General features: G+C 46.5%; 2 protein-coding genes and 1 non-coding gene across 5 annotated transcripts in view; 2 read left to right on the top strand and 1 right to left on the bottom strand.

Moving 5' to 3' along the window:
* Nucleotides 1-3,695: 3,695 nt before the first annotated feature.
* Nucleotides 3,696-17,811, bottom strand: part of PABIR3 (PABIR family member 3) — a 143,792-nt gene continuing 129,676 nt past the window's right edge. The window contains exon 13 of the mRNA XM_063635032.1: nucleotides 3,696-5,687. Coding sequence (XP_063491102.1) covers nucleotides 5,669-5,687 — 19 coding nt within the window. The 3' untranslated portion in view covers nucleotides 3,696-5,668. The remainder of the gene's footprint in view (nucleotides 5,688-17,811) is intronic.
* Nucleotides 14,117-14,223, top strand: LOC129476509 (U6 spliceosomal RNA). The gene has a single exon (XR_008654950.1). It is a non-coding gene; the product is annotated as a U6 spliceosomal RNA (small nuclear RNA).
* The window catches only part of MOSPD1 (motile sperm domain containing 1), a 28,189-nt gene continuing 27,571 nt past the window's right edge, over nucleotides 17,194-17,811 (top strand). For 2 of the 3 annotated variants that reach the window (XM_055267277.2, XM_055267276.2), the window contains exon 1: nucleotides 17,194-17,334. The gene's annotated coding sequence lies outside the window, so the exon portion shown is untranslated. The remainder of the gene's footprint in view (nucleotides 17,335-17,811) is intronic. The other variant, XM_063635056.1, reaches the window with a different exon arrangement.

Below are 17,811 nucleotides of genomic sequence, written 5' to 3'. Positions count from 1 at the left end.
GCAAATTAATGGAACCCAAAGAGGCGATTGTGGGAACCCCAACTTAAGCCAGTCAGAAGTTCTGGAGGCTTGGACTTGCACCTAGTGTGTGTGGAGGGGCAGCCTTGGAGACCGATCCCTCCCTTTGTGGGATCTGACAGTATCTCCAGGTAGAGAGTGTTGGAATTCAACTGGAGGACTTGGTGTGTGGGGGAAAACCTCCCCACCACTTTTGGTCATAGAATTCTTCTTCTGTTGTGATGATTGCTGTGGTGGTGTGAGAGCAGAGGAAAAAACCAGTTTGAAAGTTTTCCAAAACAGCCTCACATTTATCTGGTTTTTTAGCAAATATTTGCTGAGTGCTTACTATGTGCCGGGAGCTGTCCTAGGTGTTTGGGAGTGTATTAGTTTGTCAGGGCTGCCCAGCAACAAGCTACCACAGACCAGGTGGCTTAAACAACAGAAATTTATTTTCTCACAGTCCTAGAGGCTGACCTCTGAGATCAAGGTGTCAGTACGGTTGGTTTCTTCTGAGGCCTCTCTCTTTGGCCTGTAGATGGCCACCTTCATCCTGTGTCTTCACATGATCTTCCCTCTATATGTGTCTGTGTCCTCATCTCTTTTTTTTTTTTTTTTTTTTTTTTGAGATGGATTCTCACTCTGTTGCCCAGGCTGGAGTACAGTGGCACAATCTTAGTTCACTGCAACCTCTGCCTCCCGGGTTCAAGCAATTCCCGAGTAGCTGGGACTACAAGTGCACTCCACCACGCCCAGATAATTTTTGTATTTTTAGTAGAGACGGGGTTTCACCATATTGGTCAGGCTGGTCTCGAATTCCTGACCTCAGATGATCCAACTGCCTTGGCCTCCCAAAGTGCTGGGATTACAGGCGTGAGCCACCACACCCAGCCCTCATCTCTTCTTATAAGGACACCAGTCAGATCGAATTATGACCCACCCTAATGACTTCATTTTATCTTAATTACCTCCTAAAGACCCTATGTCAAATATAGTCACATTCTGAGGTGCTGGGCTTTAGGACTTAAACATACAAATTTTGGCGGGGTGGGGGGCAGGCTTGAGGGGGCAAATTTGGTGCAAACTAGTGATATAGCTGTGTGCAAAACAAAGATCCATGGACTCATGCAGCTTGCATTCTAGAGGAGGGAGACAGACAACAAACAATAGTCCAAATAAAGTATATAGACTGTTAGAAAGTGATTTTGGAGGCCGAGTGTGGTGGCTCACACCTGTAATCCCAGCACTTTGGGAGGCCGAAGTGGGTGGATCACTCGAGGCCAGGAGTTCAACGAGATCAGCCTGGACAGCATGGCGAAAACCTAAAAACAAAAAGAAGGAGAAGGAGAAGAAGAAGGTGATTATGGAAAAAAAAAGATAACGTAGGGAAGGATGAGGGGTTGGGAATATGAGCCATGTGACAGAGGGTGGAGGTGCAGACGGAAGGAAAGAGGAAGAGTTACAGATTTTTTTCTTTATCCTAGAGGCAATGAAAAGCTCTTAAAGGGTTTTAAATAGAGGTGTGACATATTTGCTTTTGAAAAAGATCACTCAGACTGCTTATAAGAAAATAAAGGGTGGGAGAGGAAGGTAGGAGGATATAGCAGTAGTGCAGATGATAATACCGGCCTGAATTAAAGTGGTAGTAGGGGGAATGAATGGTATGGATAGATTTAAGATTTGTGAAAGAAACTGAATTAATAGGACTTGGCAATTGGTTGAATACAGAGGGAGAGGAAAATTGACAAAACAAGGATGACTCCTAGGGTGCTGTCTTGCATAACAGGATGGATGATAGCACCATTCACTGGCATAAGGAACACTAAGAGAAGACCTGATTTGGGAGAGAAGATCATGAGTTCGCTTTTGGATGTTGTGAGTGAAATGCTTGTGTGACACCCAAGTGGAGATATCCAGTGGTTAGATATGAGGGTCTAGAGATCAGAGTGGGACAGGAATAATATGGGGTGGTCGCAGGAGAATAGAAAATTTCAGGCAGCAGTTTTACATGACTAGCAAAAGGAAACTGTTGAAACAGCTGCATATGCTAAGGACCCATAAGACTCTGAATAACAGGATGTGGGCCAAGCTGGCTAAGACTGACTGGACCCAAAATGGCCCTGGATTTGACCTATAGAATCTCACTATATGCTCATTAACATAATCTCACATCCACCAGCACCGTAACAGTTCTGGGAACACCCATATTTGGTGTAAAAATGGGTGGTGCCACAGTTCTGAGAAATCTTCACCTTTTTCCAGAAGTCTTCATGAATATTTCATCCCTTGGTTAAAGAAACCCATAAAAATAGAAGCCCCAAACTCTATTGGGTGCGACTCTCTTGAGTACACCTGCATGCCCCTTTTTTGAGTGTGTGCTTTCACTATTTTCTGACTTGTCCTTGAATTCTTTCTCAAGACAGTGTCAAGAGCTTGGACAACGGCCAGGGTCAAGGTTCCACCAGTGTTTGGGGATCTCACCTAGCCCACTGGTATCAAGAGGCAGTGAGTGCATGGACTAGAGGTACAGATCTGGAAACCAGCAACTTATAAAGGGAGGGAGAAGCAAGGGGAGAGAATGAGATCAAGATCAACACTGCCTAGCAAGACTACTTTGTTTCCTTGGTCTGTTTGCTCTCCCACTTTCTACAATGACAATTTACTTTTTCCACCTTCTTCAAAACTTCTACCACCCCTACTCAATCAACACAAACACACACCACGACCACCACCACTACCATCATCATCAACTGAGCGCCAGATCCCAAACTCTTTTCCTGAATCTTACCCACTATTCCCTCCCTTTTCTGTATCTTTGGTCACTCCCTTTTTATTAGCTTGGTGCAAAAGTAATTGCGATTTTTGCTGTTACTTTTTTTTTTTTTTTGGAGAGGGAGTCTCACTCTGTCACCTGGATTGGAGCATAGTGGCACGATCTCGGCTCACTGCAACATCTGCCTCCCAGGTTCAAGCGATTCTCCTGCCTCAGCCTCCCAAGTAGCTGGGATCACAGGCACCCGCCACTACGCCCGGCTAATTTTTTGTATTTTTAGTAGAGACGGGGTTTCACCATGTTGGCCAGGCTGGTCTCGAACTCCTGACCTCGTGATTAGCCCCCCTGGGCCTCCCAAAATGCTGGGATACAGGCATGAGCCACCGCGCCCAGCCTGCCACTAGTTTTAATTGGAAAAAGCCACAATTACTTTTGCACCAACCTAATATTTTCTCCATTCCATCATCGTTTATACAAGCTCAAGTCTCTCACATCTTTAGGATAATTTTCCTTGATCCCACTCCTCCTTCCAGCTATCATTCTATCCTTTTCCCCTTCATTATTAAACTTCTTCAAAGAGTTGTCTATTCTTACTGCTTCCATTTTTTTTCACCTCCCACTCATTTCTCAATCTACCTTAATCTGTATTCCACCCACACCATTCTAGTGAAATCTTTTGAGAAGGTCAGCAGGACCTTCATGTTCTTAAATCTAATGGATTTTTTTGTTTTTCATCTTCTTTGATAGCTCAGGAGCATTTGTCACAGTTGAAAGCAGTGAAGAACAAACGTTGTTTTTTTAAAGTGACAAGCTCATTTCATTCACTTATGAAAAATAATCTGCCAGATACTCAAGTCTGAATAACCACAGTTTGTCAGCTATTCTTTCAAGTAAAAATGGAGTTCCATGACAAAATCAGCTAGTTCAGTTTGCAACTCAACAAGTTGTTTTTATTTTTGAGATAACCATCATACTTTTGTATACAGAGTGCTTTATGCATATTTCCTATTTGGTCACACAGAATATTAACACCTGTACTCAAAAGTTGATATTTAATAAAATTAGTAATTTTCACTGCTTAATCAGGTAAAATTTGACTTTTTTTCTTTCTTCAAGCATGTGGTGGGGAAAAGTATAATGACCATTAGTAGGCTGATGTTACTGTCTTGATTTGTGTGCCAGTGCACCCGCAGTTTTACTTACCATTGCTTTTACACCATCAGCGAAATTGTCCACAAAGAAAAAAAAAAAGGCAAATAATGACTATTATTTTGCAAGTTGTTTTGACTTTGTGAAACCTTGGAAAGGGACCAATATGGACCACAATTTGAAAATTGTCATTTTAGATTAATCAGGACTGACCCCAAAGCTGATAAATAGAATCACATTCCCTAAAAGATGAATAGTGGAAAAAAGTCGGTTTCTGTTAGCATCGAAGAGGAACAGAATCAGTGTTCATAGCCAGCCAAGTATCTCTTCATCGAAGGAAAAAAAAACCAGGTATAGTGGAGTAATTGAAGGGAAAATGGCATACGGGGACGTTTGATCAGAAAGTAGAATTTCAAATTAGGGCAGGGGTGTCCAATCTTTTGGCTTCCCTGGGCCACACTGGAAGAAGAATTGTCTTCCGCCACACATAAAATACACTAACACTAAGACGGCAGATGAGCTACAAAAAATCACAAAAAAAAATGTTTTAAGAAAGTTTACAAATTTGTCTTGGGCTGCATTCAAAACCATCCTGGGCTGCATGCAGCCCATGGACCATGGGTTGGACAAGCTTGAATTAGGGTAAGTTTCTGCTGTTTATAAGGTCTAGGGTGCAACAGTTGAGGTGGGTGGCTGCGGGAGGAGAAGGTCATTAGAAATTAGGAGGTCAGGCCAGGCGCAGTGGCTCACGCCTATAATCCCAGCACTTTAGGAGGTCGAGGTGGGTGGATCAGGAGACCAGGAGATCGAGACCATCCTGTGTAACACGGTGAAACCCCGTCTCTACTAAAAATACAAAAAATTAGCCTGGCATCGTGGGGGACGCCTGTAGTCCCTGCTACTCAGGAGGCTGAGGCAGGAGAATGGCATGAACCCTGGAGGCAGAGCTTGCGGTGAGCTGAGATCACGCCACTGCACTCCAGCTTGAGCAACAGAATGAGACTCCATCTCAAAAAAAAAAAAAAAAAATTAGGTCAAGGGACAGAATGGCCAGGTTAATGGGTGGGTTGACCACGTGGACACTTAAGTCCCCCAGAATGATGGCAGCAGGATTTACAGTAGACAGCAAGACTAAAAGCCACTTGCTAAAGTCTCCAGTGAATACAGAGGAGTGGCCAGGAGTTCAGTAGATAACAAGGACCAAGATGGGGAAGCATTATCATAGCCAAACAGCATGTAACTCAAAGGAAAGAGTAATGGTTTGAAAGTGGCATTCCCCAATGTGGAAGACACCAACCCCACCTCACAGACTATGGAAGGTGGAGTGCTGAGAGATTAAGTAGCTACCATTGAACGGGGCTACAAAGGAAATGGTGTTCTCAGAGGAAAATCAGATTTCCACTAAGGAGGTGGAAAAATGCTCATGAAAGGTGTTGAGGATATAAAGTGTGTCGTAGTTATATACCAGCCATTCCAGAAAAGGCATGGTAGAAGTTTCTGGTTGCTGAGGGAAGAGTGGAACTTCAAGTAACAGGAGAAGCAGAGAATTAGGGCAAGAAGCATAATTGGGAGATGGTGGTGTATCCAGATTTGGTGGGTTCTTGGTCTCACTGACTTCAAGAACGAAGCCGCGGACCCTCGCAGTTAGTGTTACAGTTCTTGAAGGCGGCGTGTCTGGAGTTTGTTCCTTCCGATGTTCAGACGTGTTCAGAGTTTCTTCTTTCTGGTGGGTTCCTGGTCTCACTGGCCTCAGGAGTGAAGCTGCAGACTGACACAGCGAGTGATACAGCTCATAAATGCAGTGTAGACCCAAAAAGTGAGCAGCAGCAAAATTTATTGCAAAGAGCAAAAGATAAAAACTTCCACACTTCGGAAGCAGACCCAAGCAGGTTGCCACTGCGGCTCAGGCAGCCTGCTTTTATTCCCTTATCTGGCCCCACCCAGATCCTGCTGATTGGTCCATTTTACAGAGAGCTGATTGGTCTGTTTTACAGAGAGCTGATTGGTCCATTTTGACAGGGTGCTGATTGGTACGTTTACAATCCCTGAGCTAGACACAAAAGTTCTCCAAGTCCCCACTAGATTAGCTAGACACAGAGCACTGATTGGTGCATTTACAAACCTTGAGCTAGACACAGGGTGCTGATTGGTGTATTTACAATCCCTTAGCTAGACATAACGGTTTTCCAAGTCCCCACTAGACTCAGGAGCCCAGCTGGCTTCACCTAGTGGATCCTGCACTGGGGCCGCAGGCAGAGCTGCCCGCCAGTCCCGCGCAGTGCACCCACACTCCTCAGCCCTTGGGCGGTCGATGGGACCGGGCACCAGGGAGCAGGGGGTGGCTTGGACCGCGCAGGAGCCCATGGTGTGGGGGAGGCTCGGGCATGGAGGGCTGCAGGTCCCCACCCCTGCCCCGCCGGGAGGCAGCTGAGGCCCGGCGAGAATTCGAGCGCATAGCTGGTGGGCTGGCACTGCTGGGGGACCCGGCACACCCTCCGCAGCCGCTGGCACGGGTGCTAAGCCCCTCACTGCCTGGGGCCTGTGGCACCGGCCAGCCGCTCCAAGCGTGGGGCCTGCCGAGCCCACGCCCACCTGGAACTCGTGCTGGCAGGTGAGCGCCTCACGCAGCCCCAGTTCCCGCCTGCGCCTCTCCCTCCACACCTCCCCGCAAGCAGAGGGAGCCGGCTCCAGCCTCAGCCAGCCCAGAGAGGGGCTCCCACAGTGCGGCGGCTGGCTGAAGGGCTTCTCAAGTGTGGCCAGAGTGGGCGCCGAGGCTGAGGAGGCGCCAAGAGTGAGCGAGGGCTGCCAACATGCTATCACCTCTCAGTGGGAGTAATATGTAACTAGAGGAGCTTAAGCTATCCTAGATTTTGTCCTGACAGCCTCTGGGAGGAGCAAACTCAGGCCTCCAGAATACAGCTAAGGTTTGAAACAGCAACAACAACATTCATTTCAAAGCTGCAAGTGAAACTGACCCAATAGTCCCACAGATAGTTATTTTTATTTTTATTTTTTTTGATAAACAGAAATTGAGCCTTCTGATCTTAAAGCATAAAACTTATATTTGCTTTATCTGAGTTACTTCCTCAGGAGATGACCTTCAGGCCTCTCAGGAAAAGTATCAAGAACTGAAACTCATCAGATAAGCACATCCAGATAATGAGATGTGGGACTCCTCATTCGTCGTGATTGCTTCCTTGCTCCTCCTTAGTTCCTACTTTCTTATACATTGTTACATTTTTTCCCTGCGATATAAGCCCCTAGTTTTAGTGGGTCAGGGAGATGGGTTTGAGACTGAGCTCCCATCTTCTTGACTGCAGCACCCAATTAAAGCCTTCTTCCCTGGCAATAATTGTTGTGTCAATGATTGGCTTTCTGTGTGGTGGAAAACAGGAGCTAGACCAAACCAGTCTTGCTCTGTCCCCCAGGCTGGAGTGCAGTGGCCCAATCTCCACTCACTGTGAGCTCCGCCTCCTGGGTTCACGCCATTCTCCTGCCTCAGCCTCCTGAGTAGCTGGGACTACAGGCGCCTGCCACCCCGCCCAGCTAATTTTCTGTATTTTTTAGTAGAGATGGGGTTTCACCGTGTTAGCCAGCATGGTCTCGATCTCTTGACTTCGTGATCCACCCACTTTGGCCTCCCAAAGTGCTGGGATTACAGGCGTGAGCCACCACACCCAGCCAGCATTTTCTATATCTTAAGAAGTATGGAATTGTACACTTGAGGCAGATGTGCCTTTGTTCTGAAAAAAAACAAAAATTGCCCCAAGTGTTTTGAACAAGGGGACAGGCAATCATGGACTATCACTGCTGAGCATATACAGTTAGGCAAGTTTAAGCATGCCAGCTTAAAAGTACCACTGGTAGACCCAGTACAGTGGCTTACACCTGTAATCCCAAGCAGGAGGCAAGGAGGCCAAGGTGGGATCGCTTGAAGCCAGGAGTTTGAGGCCAGCCTGAGCAACAAAGGGAGACCCCCATCTCTACAAAAAATAAAAAATTAGGCCAGGTGCAGTGGCTCATGCCTGTAATCCCAGCACTCTGGGAGGCCGAGGCAGGTGGATCACGAGGTCAGGAATTCGACACCAGCCTGACCAACATGATGAAACCTCATCTCTACTAAAAATACAAAAATTAGCTGGGCATGGTGGCGCATGCCTGTAATCCCCTCTACTCAGGAGGCTGAGGCAGGAGTCGCTTGCCTAGGAGGTGGAGGTTGCAGTGAACTGTGATCGCACCACTACACTCCAGCCTGGGTGACAGAATGAGACTCTGTCTCAAAAAAAAAAGAAAAGGAGCCGGGTGCGGTGGCTCACGCTTGTAATCCCAGCACTTTGGGAGGCCGAGGCGGGCGGATCGCGAGGTCAGGAGATCGAGACCACGGTGAAACCCCGTCTCTACTAAAAATACAAAAAATTAGCCGGGTGTGGTGGCGGGCGCCTGTAGTCCCAGCTACTCGGAGAGGCTGAGGCAGGAGAATGGCGTGAACCCGGGAGGCGGAGCTTGCAGTGAGCCGAGATTGCACCACTGCACTCCAGCCTGGGCGACAGAGCGAGACTCCGTCTCAAAAAAAAAAAAAAAAAAAAAGAAAAAAGAAAAGGAAAAAAAAAAAATTAACCAGGTGTCATGGTATGTGCTTTAGTCCCAGCTACTCGGAAGACTGAGGTGGGTTGGAAGGCTGAGGCAGGTCGGAAGGTTGAGGCAGGAGGATCCCTTGAGTCTAAGAGTTCAAGGCAGCAGTGAGCTATGATCGTGCCACTCCACTCCAGCCTGGGAGACAGAATAAGATCCTGTCTCTAAAAAGAAAAACATAATAATAAAGTACCACTGGTGAAAGTGTATTCTGGGGACATAATCTTGTGTAACTTAGTTTTTTACTGGTTTTTTATTTGGGGGTTTTACCTCGAAGACTAGGAACTTGTTTGGGTGTGCATAACCAGCTTAAACTAGAATTGGCCTTTTAAAATGTAGTTTAGATATTTCAAATGCTGAATTTCATGTATTTAGGAAAGTTACTGATTCTAAATATGTATGTAGATGCTGGTGTTACTCCAAATGCCAACATTAAAAATGTGTTTTGAAGAGTTATACAGAGAACATCAACATTTATATAATCACCCCTATTTTGCAAATAAGGAAACTGAAGCTACAAGAGGCAAACTGGCCCAAGGTCACACACAGCTAGTAAGTTTCAAAATGAAGTTTTAACCCAGGTCTGAATGCCTCTTATCCATGCTCTTAACCACTGCACTGCAGTATAGTATACCTGCCTCTCGCAGTGGACATTTGGGAAAATACTTACAACTGGATTATAGAGCTGGTAACTTTTGAAGTACAAAATCACATGGGCTGAAGTGGAGTGTAATTATATACAAGCTATATCTTAAGTATATGTTATTGCAGAATCTCCCCTTGCTGTGGCTTGCTCACCCCAATCATTGAAATCATCTGTGCCTCTGTGAGGACATATTCCCAGAAGTGCTGTGACGCACATGCTTACCTTAAAAACCTGTGGTTTGGCCAGGCGCAGTGGCTCATGCCTGTAATCCCAGCACTTTGGGAGGCTGAGGTGGGCGGATCACCTGAGGTCAGGAGCTCAAGACCAAGCCTGGCCAACATTGTGAAACCCCGTCTCTACTAAAATATAAAAATTAGCAGGGCATGGTTGGTGGGTGCCTATAATCTCAGCTACTTGGGAGGCTGAGACAGGAGAATTGCTTGAACCCAGGAGGCGGAGGTTGCAGTGAGCAGAGATGGCGCCATTGCACTCCAGCCTGGGCAAAATAAGCGAGAGTCTGTCTCAAAAACAACAACAAAAAAAACTTGTGGGTTTTTTTCTAGGTATATTATTAGTTCAGTCTGCCTTCCAAGTTTGCCCATGAAGAAAGTAGGTAAGTAGGTGAGTGTGATAAGTTATACATCTTGGATGCTTAATGAAATTTCAGTGATGCCCTTTGGCATATTCCCTCAACTGGGTGTTTCAAAAGTCTCAGTCCAGTTTTAAGTTTTAAATATGTTTCATTGAGCACCTACCAGATTACTACATAGAAAATTCCAGATGAACCTGGTGGGCCTGCCATTTATGAGAGAAGCCAAGGAGCTAAGTATAAAGGATAGGGCCACAGGAAGTACAGACTTTGGAAAGGAACAGAGTGGAAGAGTAGAGACAGTGAGATAGTACAAAGCTACTCAGGGTACGATGTGGGATCTCCCCCACAATCCTTAAGAATTGCAGTAAAATTGACAAATTTAGAAAATGCTGATTGTATCTGGATTTCCTGTGGAAAATAGCAAAACTCATCAGGGTTTGGTACCAGACAGGGTGAAAATAGCATGCCCAAATGTCCAACAGAGTGGAGACACCAAGTATGAATTACCACTTGGAAATCCCTGGAGGGTGCTGAGACATGAGCTCTGCAGTTGAGGGTGACCTAAGACAGTATCTGGTCTACAACATCATTAGATAAGATGGACTCCCTTGATTTTTTGTTTTGTTTTGTTTTGTTTTTGTTTCCCCCTGATAGTTTTTTTTTTTTTTTGAGACGGAGTCTCACTCTGTTGCCCAGGCTGGAGTGCAGTGGCGCGATCTCAGCTCACTGCAACCTCCACCTCCTGGGTTCAAGCGATTCTCCTGCTTCAGCCTCCCGAGTAGCTGGAACTACAGGCACACACCACCATGCCCGGCTAATTTTTGTATTTTTAGTAGAGACGGGGTTTCACCATGTTGGCCAGGCTGGTCTCAAATCTCCTGACCTCGTGATCTGCCCGCCTCGGCCTCCCTAAGTGCTGGGATTACAGGAGTGAGCCACTGCCTGGCCTCCCCTTGGTAGTTTTTCTTAAAGCCGTTATTGTTTTAGAGCAGTTTTAGGTTCATAGCAAAACTGAGAGGAAGGTACCAAGATATCCCATTTAGCCCCTGCCCCCACATACGCACAGCCTCCCCCATTATCAACAGCCTCTTGAATTTTTACAACAAAGTTGACTAATCTCAGTGGCCATGGCCTTTATTTCATTCTTCATCAAGTCCCAGCTTCTTCATAATATAAACATATATATGAGTGCCTTCTGTGTTCTAGTCACTTTACAAACATGCATTATTTCCTGGCTACCTTATGAAGGAAAGTTTCACAAATGAAGGATCTGAGCTCAGAGAATTTTTTTTCTTTCTAGATGGAGTCTCGCTCTGTCCCCCTGGCTGGAGTACAGTGGTGCAATCTTGGCTCACTGCAACCTCCACCTCCTGGGCTCAAGCAATTCTCGTGCCTCAGCCTCCCGTGTAGCTGGGATAGCAGGCGTGTGCCACCACACCCGGCTAATTTTTTGTATTTTTAGCAGACAAGGGGTTTGCCATGTTGCCTAAGCCTGAGCTCAGAGAATTTAAGCAACTTACGCCAGTTTCCACAGCTCATGACTCTATGTTTCTTCCAGTGAACCACACTGCCTCACATGCCTCATTCCATGGTGGTTTTCCACATTCACAAGGAATTCCTGACTTTTCTTTCTTTCCCCTTAATACTATGCCCAAGACTGTCTCCTTGTCTTGGTCAACTTTCTCTAGCATGGTGAATAGATAGCCTTGTGTAACAGTGTTGTAACCTGACAGGTGCAAAGAGTACAGGTGCCCTGGTTGCTACTACAGAAGGTGAAAAACCATCCTTAGCTCTGCCCACAGGCTCACTAAGTCATAGGGTTCTTGGCATCCCTGAGGCCACCCCAAGCTCTGGAGCATGGAAAATACTCCCACTATTTAAAGAAGAAAACAAAGTCTTTCATACATAGTGTTGACATCTAGCAGGCAATTCAAGTGTTCTTGATTAACTTGATTAGTCATTTTTATTTAACTTATATGGGTCATGGGGTAGGAGTGATGAGAAATACAGGACAGTTTCTCTGTGACTTGATTCTATAAACTTGCACAAGGAATCAAGACAGGAGAAAGGCTAGTTCCAGGACCTTGAACAGAAATTTTTGACCAGGCCTGCCACAAACTCGTTCTAGTCCAGCAGCTTCATTGTATGAAGTGAATTTCAAGGCCCAGGAAGAAGAAAGGTACAGCTAGTTAGTGCAACAGTGGAAATCAGTTCCTACTTTTGCAAAAAGTGCTCTAGGGAATTAAAACGGGTCTCTATTGTCTGCTCTGCCACTGAATGACTGCAATTATGATTCCTGTTCCTTAATTTTTTTCCAAAACGAGCTATGGCAAGAAATAACAGGAGAGGAGCTCTGGGCAAAGGCTACCAAAATGGACTGGCAATGCAACATGTCTGAACAGTCTATAATTAAAGGTGTCGTTTTTAATACCTTTTTATGGCTGGATTGACCATGAGTCTGGATTGTCAGCTAATGAGAATGCAGCCGAAGCCTTGTTGGTGTTCAACCCTGTTTTAGCCACATCTTTTGGTCACCAGCCCTTGCCTCAAGGTAATGGGAGAACTAGGCAATATTCCCCACTCCTCTCATAAGGCCCCTCTCAAACTCACCTCAGCTCAAAAATAGCACACCTATATAAAGGCTATGAACAGTAGGCTCTCACTGTGTCTTAATCCCAAGACTGCCAGTGCCAATGCCTAGCGGACTCTGCATCTTTCCTGAAGTAACTAACATAGGCTTTACCAAAAAGGAGACCATTCACCCTATTTGTTTATTTATTTGTTTGTTTGTTTGTTTTGAGACAAAGTCTTGCTCTGTTGCCCAGGCTGGAGTTCAGTGGTGCGGTCTTGGCTCACTGCAACATGCAAACCCTGCCACAGTGTATGTGATATGATTGGAAAGAAATCAAATATATCTTAAATGATGCAAGAACAACACAAAACAAGATGCCCACTTTTGCAAAAGAAGAAATCTTCCAATTTATAAGATCTGAAGAGATATCAAGCCCAAGGATAGTCTAAAGCAAATAGGAGTCAAAAGCCTCCCAGAGGTGGGAGACATGTCTCCTTTTGGAAATTCAGTTGTTTTTTATGGCACCATACAATTTTTCTATACTGGATTATTATTATTATTACTATTATTTTTGAGACGGAGTCTCACTCTGTCGCCCAGGCTGGAGTGCAATGGTGGGATCTCGGCTCACTGCAACCTCCGCATCCCGGGTTCAAGTGATTCTCCTGCCTCAGCCTCCCGAGTAGCTGGGATTATAGGCGCCGGCCACCAGGCCCGGCTAATTTTTGTATTTTTAGTAGAGACGGGGTTTCACCACGTTGGCCAGGCTGGTCTCGAACTCCTGACCTCAGGTGATCTGCTCGCCTGGGCCTCCCAAAGTGCTGGGATTACAGGCATGAGCGACTGTGCCTGGCCTTCTATACTGGATTCTTATGTGAGCTGTACCAGTTACATTTTCCACAACCGTATATTATACCACAAACCAGTCCGACCTGCAAGGGAAGTACAAGCATTGGTCCTTTTGCAACACCCTGCTGCCTAACCAGTTTACATCTGTAAAAGCAACACGTGGCCAGGTTAAGTTGGAGATGTCCTAGGGAAGGGTGGATGGTTGTTGTATGAGGCCTTGCCTAGGGTCCCTTCTGGGCCTACTTAGGGCTTCAGATGCAATGGAGATGAAGGATTTTATTTCATCAAATGGTATTAGTGTCATTTCTGGATCAGGCATTGTGCTGGCATCCTGAAGAATTCATAGTCTAGGTAGGAGAGAAAGGAAGATATACATGTGGCTAGTGATTACCTAAGTTAAGATGAATTGTAAAGCAGAATAAGCAACATTCTATGGCGACGGAGCAGGAGTTAATAGTTCTCATGGAAGATCCTGGAAGGTTAGTGGAGGAAGGAGCATTTCCACTGGGCCTTGAAAGATAAGTAGGTATTCCAAAGACAGAGAAGGGCATTATAAATTGAGGAAATCTGTGAACAAAGTTATCAGAAGCATGAGCTTAAGGAAGATCTACTGGCAGCCTGGGTGGGGCAACTGGGGAGAATTCTTTGGGCCTTTTTCTTTTGGAGAGAGGATCGGTCAACACTTCACCTTACTCTTCCTCTGAGCATCAGTACAATTTAATTTTGAAAATTGTATCTTTAATTATACTCCAAGAGGCCTATGGAAGTTACTGATAGTGTGGCCTCCTTTCAAGGGAGAGTATTTGAGGTAGCCAGTGCTGGTTGAATTGTCCCAGACCCTGCTGTCTTCCACGGATGGCCAAATGTATTGGGCTAGAGTAGAGGGTACATCAGAAGAGGATTGCAGTGCTTTCTTTGGCAGCACATACACTAAAAATGGAACAACACAGAGAAGATTAGCATGGCCTCTGCACAAGGATGACAAACAGATTCATGAAGCATTCTGTATTTTTAAAGAGAAGAGGGTTGCAGAGATCCTGAGCAAAAAGACCAAAGCGGGAGGCATCACACTGCCTTACTTCAAAGTATACTTTGGTTACAAAGCCATAGTAACCAAAACAGCTTGCTACCAGCATAAATACAAACCTGTAGACCAATGGAACAGAATGGAGAACCTGGAAAAAGTCCATGCATTTACAGCCAATTCATTTTTGAATAAAGATCCCAAGAACATACCTTGGGGAAAGAACAGCCTCTTCAATAAATGGTGCTGGGAAAACTGGATAACCATATGCAAAAGAATGAAACTAGACCCCTATCTCTCACCATATACAAAAATCAAATCAAAAGAAAGACTTAAATCTAAGACCTGCAACTATGACACCACTGGAAAAACATATTGGAGGCTGGGTGTGGTGGCTCACGCCTGTAATCCCAGCACTTTGGGAGGCTGAGGCGGGTGGACCACTTGAGGTCAGGAGTTTAACACCAGCCTGACCAACATGGTGAAACCCGGTCTCTATTAAAAAAAATACAAAAATTAGCCAGGTATGGTGACGGGTGCCTATAATCCCAGCTACTCGGGAGGCTGAGGCAGGAGAATCGCTTGAACCCGGAAGGTGGAAGTTGCAGTGAGCTGAGATCACGCCATTGCACTCCAGCCTGGGCGACAGAGCAAGACTCTGTCTCAAAAAAAAAAAAAAAAAAAAAAAACCATATTGGAGAAATGCTTCAGGGCAAGGATTTTTTTGAGTAAGATTGCAAAAGCACAGGCAACGAAAGCAAAAATAGATAAATGGATTACATCAAGCTTAAGAGCTTCTGTACAGCAAAGGAAACATTCAACAAAGTGAAGAGACAATCTACAGAATGGGAGAAAATATTTCTACCCATTCATCAACCTCTCTTCAATGCACCCTTCTCCCCTCCCCTTCCCAGCCTCTAATAACTACCAATCTACTCTCTATCTTTATGAGATCCACTTTTTTACTCCCACAATGAGTGAGAGCATTGAATATTTGTCTTTCTGTCCTTGGCTTATTTCACTTAAGATAATGACCTCCAGGCTGGGCGTGGTGCCTCACGCCTGTAATCTCAGCACTTTGGGAGGTCAAGGCGGGCGGATCACATGAGGCCAAGTGTTCAAGACCAGCCTGGCCAACATGGGGAAACCCTGTCTCTACTGAAAATACCAAAATTAGCTATGAGTGCATGCGCCTGTAGTCCCAGCTACTCGGGAGGCTGAGGTGGGAGGATGGTTTGAGCCCAGGAGGTTGAGGCTGCAGTGAGCCAAGATCCCAAATATCTTTTCTCATTCTGTAGATTGTCTCTTCTCTTTGTTGAATGTTTCCTTTGCTGTACAGGAGCTTTTTAGCTTGATGTAATCCCATTTGTCTATTTCTGCTTTTGTTGCCCGTGCTTTTGCAGTCTTACCCAAAAAATCTTTGCCCTGTCCTGAAGCATTTCCGCAATATGTTTTTCTAGTAGTTTCATAGTTTCAGAAGGAATGAGAGCTAGTATTCGATACTTCAGTAGGGTAACTGTAGTTTACAATAATTTATTTTATATTTCGAAATAGGTAGAAGAGAAAAATTTGAATGTTCTCAGTATAAAGAAAAGACAAACTCCTTTTTTTTTTGAGATGGAGTCTCACTCTGTGGCCCAGACTGGAGTGCAGTGGTGCGATCTCGGCTCACTGCAAGCTCTGCCTCCCGGGTTCACACCATTTTCCTGCCTCAGCCTCCCTGTTAGCTGGGACTACAGGCGCCTGCCACCACGCCTGGCTAATTTTTTTTGTATTTTTTAGTAGAGACGGGGTTTCACTGTCAGCCAGGATGGTCTCGATCTCCTGACCTCATGATCCGCCCACCTTGGCCTCCCAGAGTGCTGGGATTACAGGCTTCAGCCACCGCGCCCGGCCAGAAAAGACAAACTTCTGAGGTGATGGGTATCCTAATTACTCTGATTTGATTGTTACACATTATATGAAGATACCAAAATATCACCTGAACTCTGAAAATATGTACAACTTCCATTTTTTTTTTTTTTTTTGAGAAAGCATCTGTCACCCCGGCTGGAGTGCAGTGGCACAATGATACTGGCTCACTGCAGCCTTGGACCTCCCAGATTCAAGCGATTCTCGTGCCTCAGCTTCCAGAGTAGCTGGGACTACAGGCATGCACCACCACACCTGGCTAATTTTTGTATTTTTAGTAGAGATGGGTTTTGCCATGTTGGCCAAGCTGGTCTTGAAATCCTGGCTTCAAGTGACCTGCCCACCTCAGCCTCGCAAAGTGCTGGAATTACAGGCGTGAGCCACGGCGCCTGGCTAATTTTTGTATGTTTAGTGGAGATGGAGTTTCAGCATGTTGCCCAGGCTGGTCTTGAACTCCTGACCTCAAGGGATCTGCCTGCCTTGGCCCACTTTATATACCATGCTAAGGTGTTGTAGGTACTGTTCAGACGGAAAGATTTTAAGGAGAAAAGTAACGTGGTCATGTGTACATCTTAGATCGATACCTCTGGCTGCTTTCTGGGAGATGGTTTAGACTGAGGTAAGAGTGGAAGCAGAGTCCAAACAGGAGGCTACTGAAGGAGTCCAAGCAAAAAGTCATGGGGCCTAAACAGGTTCTGAGGATGGGGTGGAGCCAGAGGCGGTCAACAAGACATGTCTCAGAAGTATGAACAGAAGCCACTAGCCTTGAGTACTCACTGGGTGAGTGTGTGCAGGAGAGTGAGACAGGACAGGAGGCAAGAGGGACTGCCTAATGAACGCAGAGAGAGAGATGGCCCTCTGTGAGAGCCTCCAGTCTGTGTCTTCAAGGGGAGGCGGGAGGGGAGGGGCAGATCAGAGGACAGAGAAGGAAGAAGTTTAGAGCATGAATTAAGAAACCCCAAGAGGCCAGGTGGCAAGGCCGAAGCCCCGCCCCAGGCTCCGGCCCCGCCCCCAGCCCCACCTCTTCTTCCTCCCGCCTCCCACCCCCGAGCCGCAGCTCATCCTCGAGGGCGGAGAGAGGTGGCATTTGAGTCCTCCGGTATCCCAGCAGGCAGTGCAGCCTAGAGACGCTGACAAAGGAGCGAAGGAGCAGTCGCAGCTGCTTTCCGAGGAATCCGGTGTTGCCGAGGTGAGAGTCCCCCACCGTCCCGTCACCCACTTCCTCTGACTTCGGGAAAATGTGGAAGTTACGTGGCTGAGAGCCCCCCGCCAAAGAATGACCCATCCCCACAGCCGGAGCTTGGCTCTGTGATTGACAGCGGGGCTCCGCGGCGCCGGGATGCGGGTGGGCGGCGGGGAGGAGAAGGGGGGGGGATCCTTTCTTGTCCCGTGTGTGACTGGCGGTGGCTCCGTCGCCCGCGGCGCCTGGCCCCGGGGTCTGGCCAGCTGGTGTGTGGCTCGCTCCTGCCCGGGCAAAGGCAGGCTCGGGAGCCTCTCGGTGCCTGCCCGACGGAGTTCGGTTGCCCCGGGGATGCGGCTCTAGGGACAACTCTTTGGTGGACGCATCGAGGACGGCTGGGGGAGGGAAGTTGACTCCCCGTTTGGGATGACACCGTCCTCGCCCTCCCTCCAGCCTAGCCGGTTGCCCCAGCGAGTAACTGGAAGG

The sequence above is a fragment of the Symphalangus syndactylus genome, chromosome X, assembly GCF_028878055.3.
Source record: "Symphalangus syndactylus isolate Jambi chromosome X, NHGRI_mSymSyn1-v2.1_pri, whole genome shotgun sequence".
Classification (NCBI taxonomy): Eukaryota; Metazoa; Chordata; class Mammalia; order Primates; family Hylobatidae; genus Symphalangus; species Symphalangus syndactylus.
The sequence above is the reverse complement of the archived record's forward strand: the minus strand, read 5'-3'. Positions and strand labels throughout refer to the sequence as shown.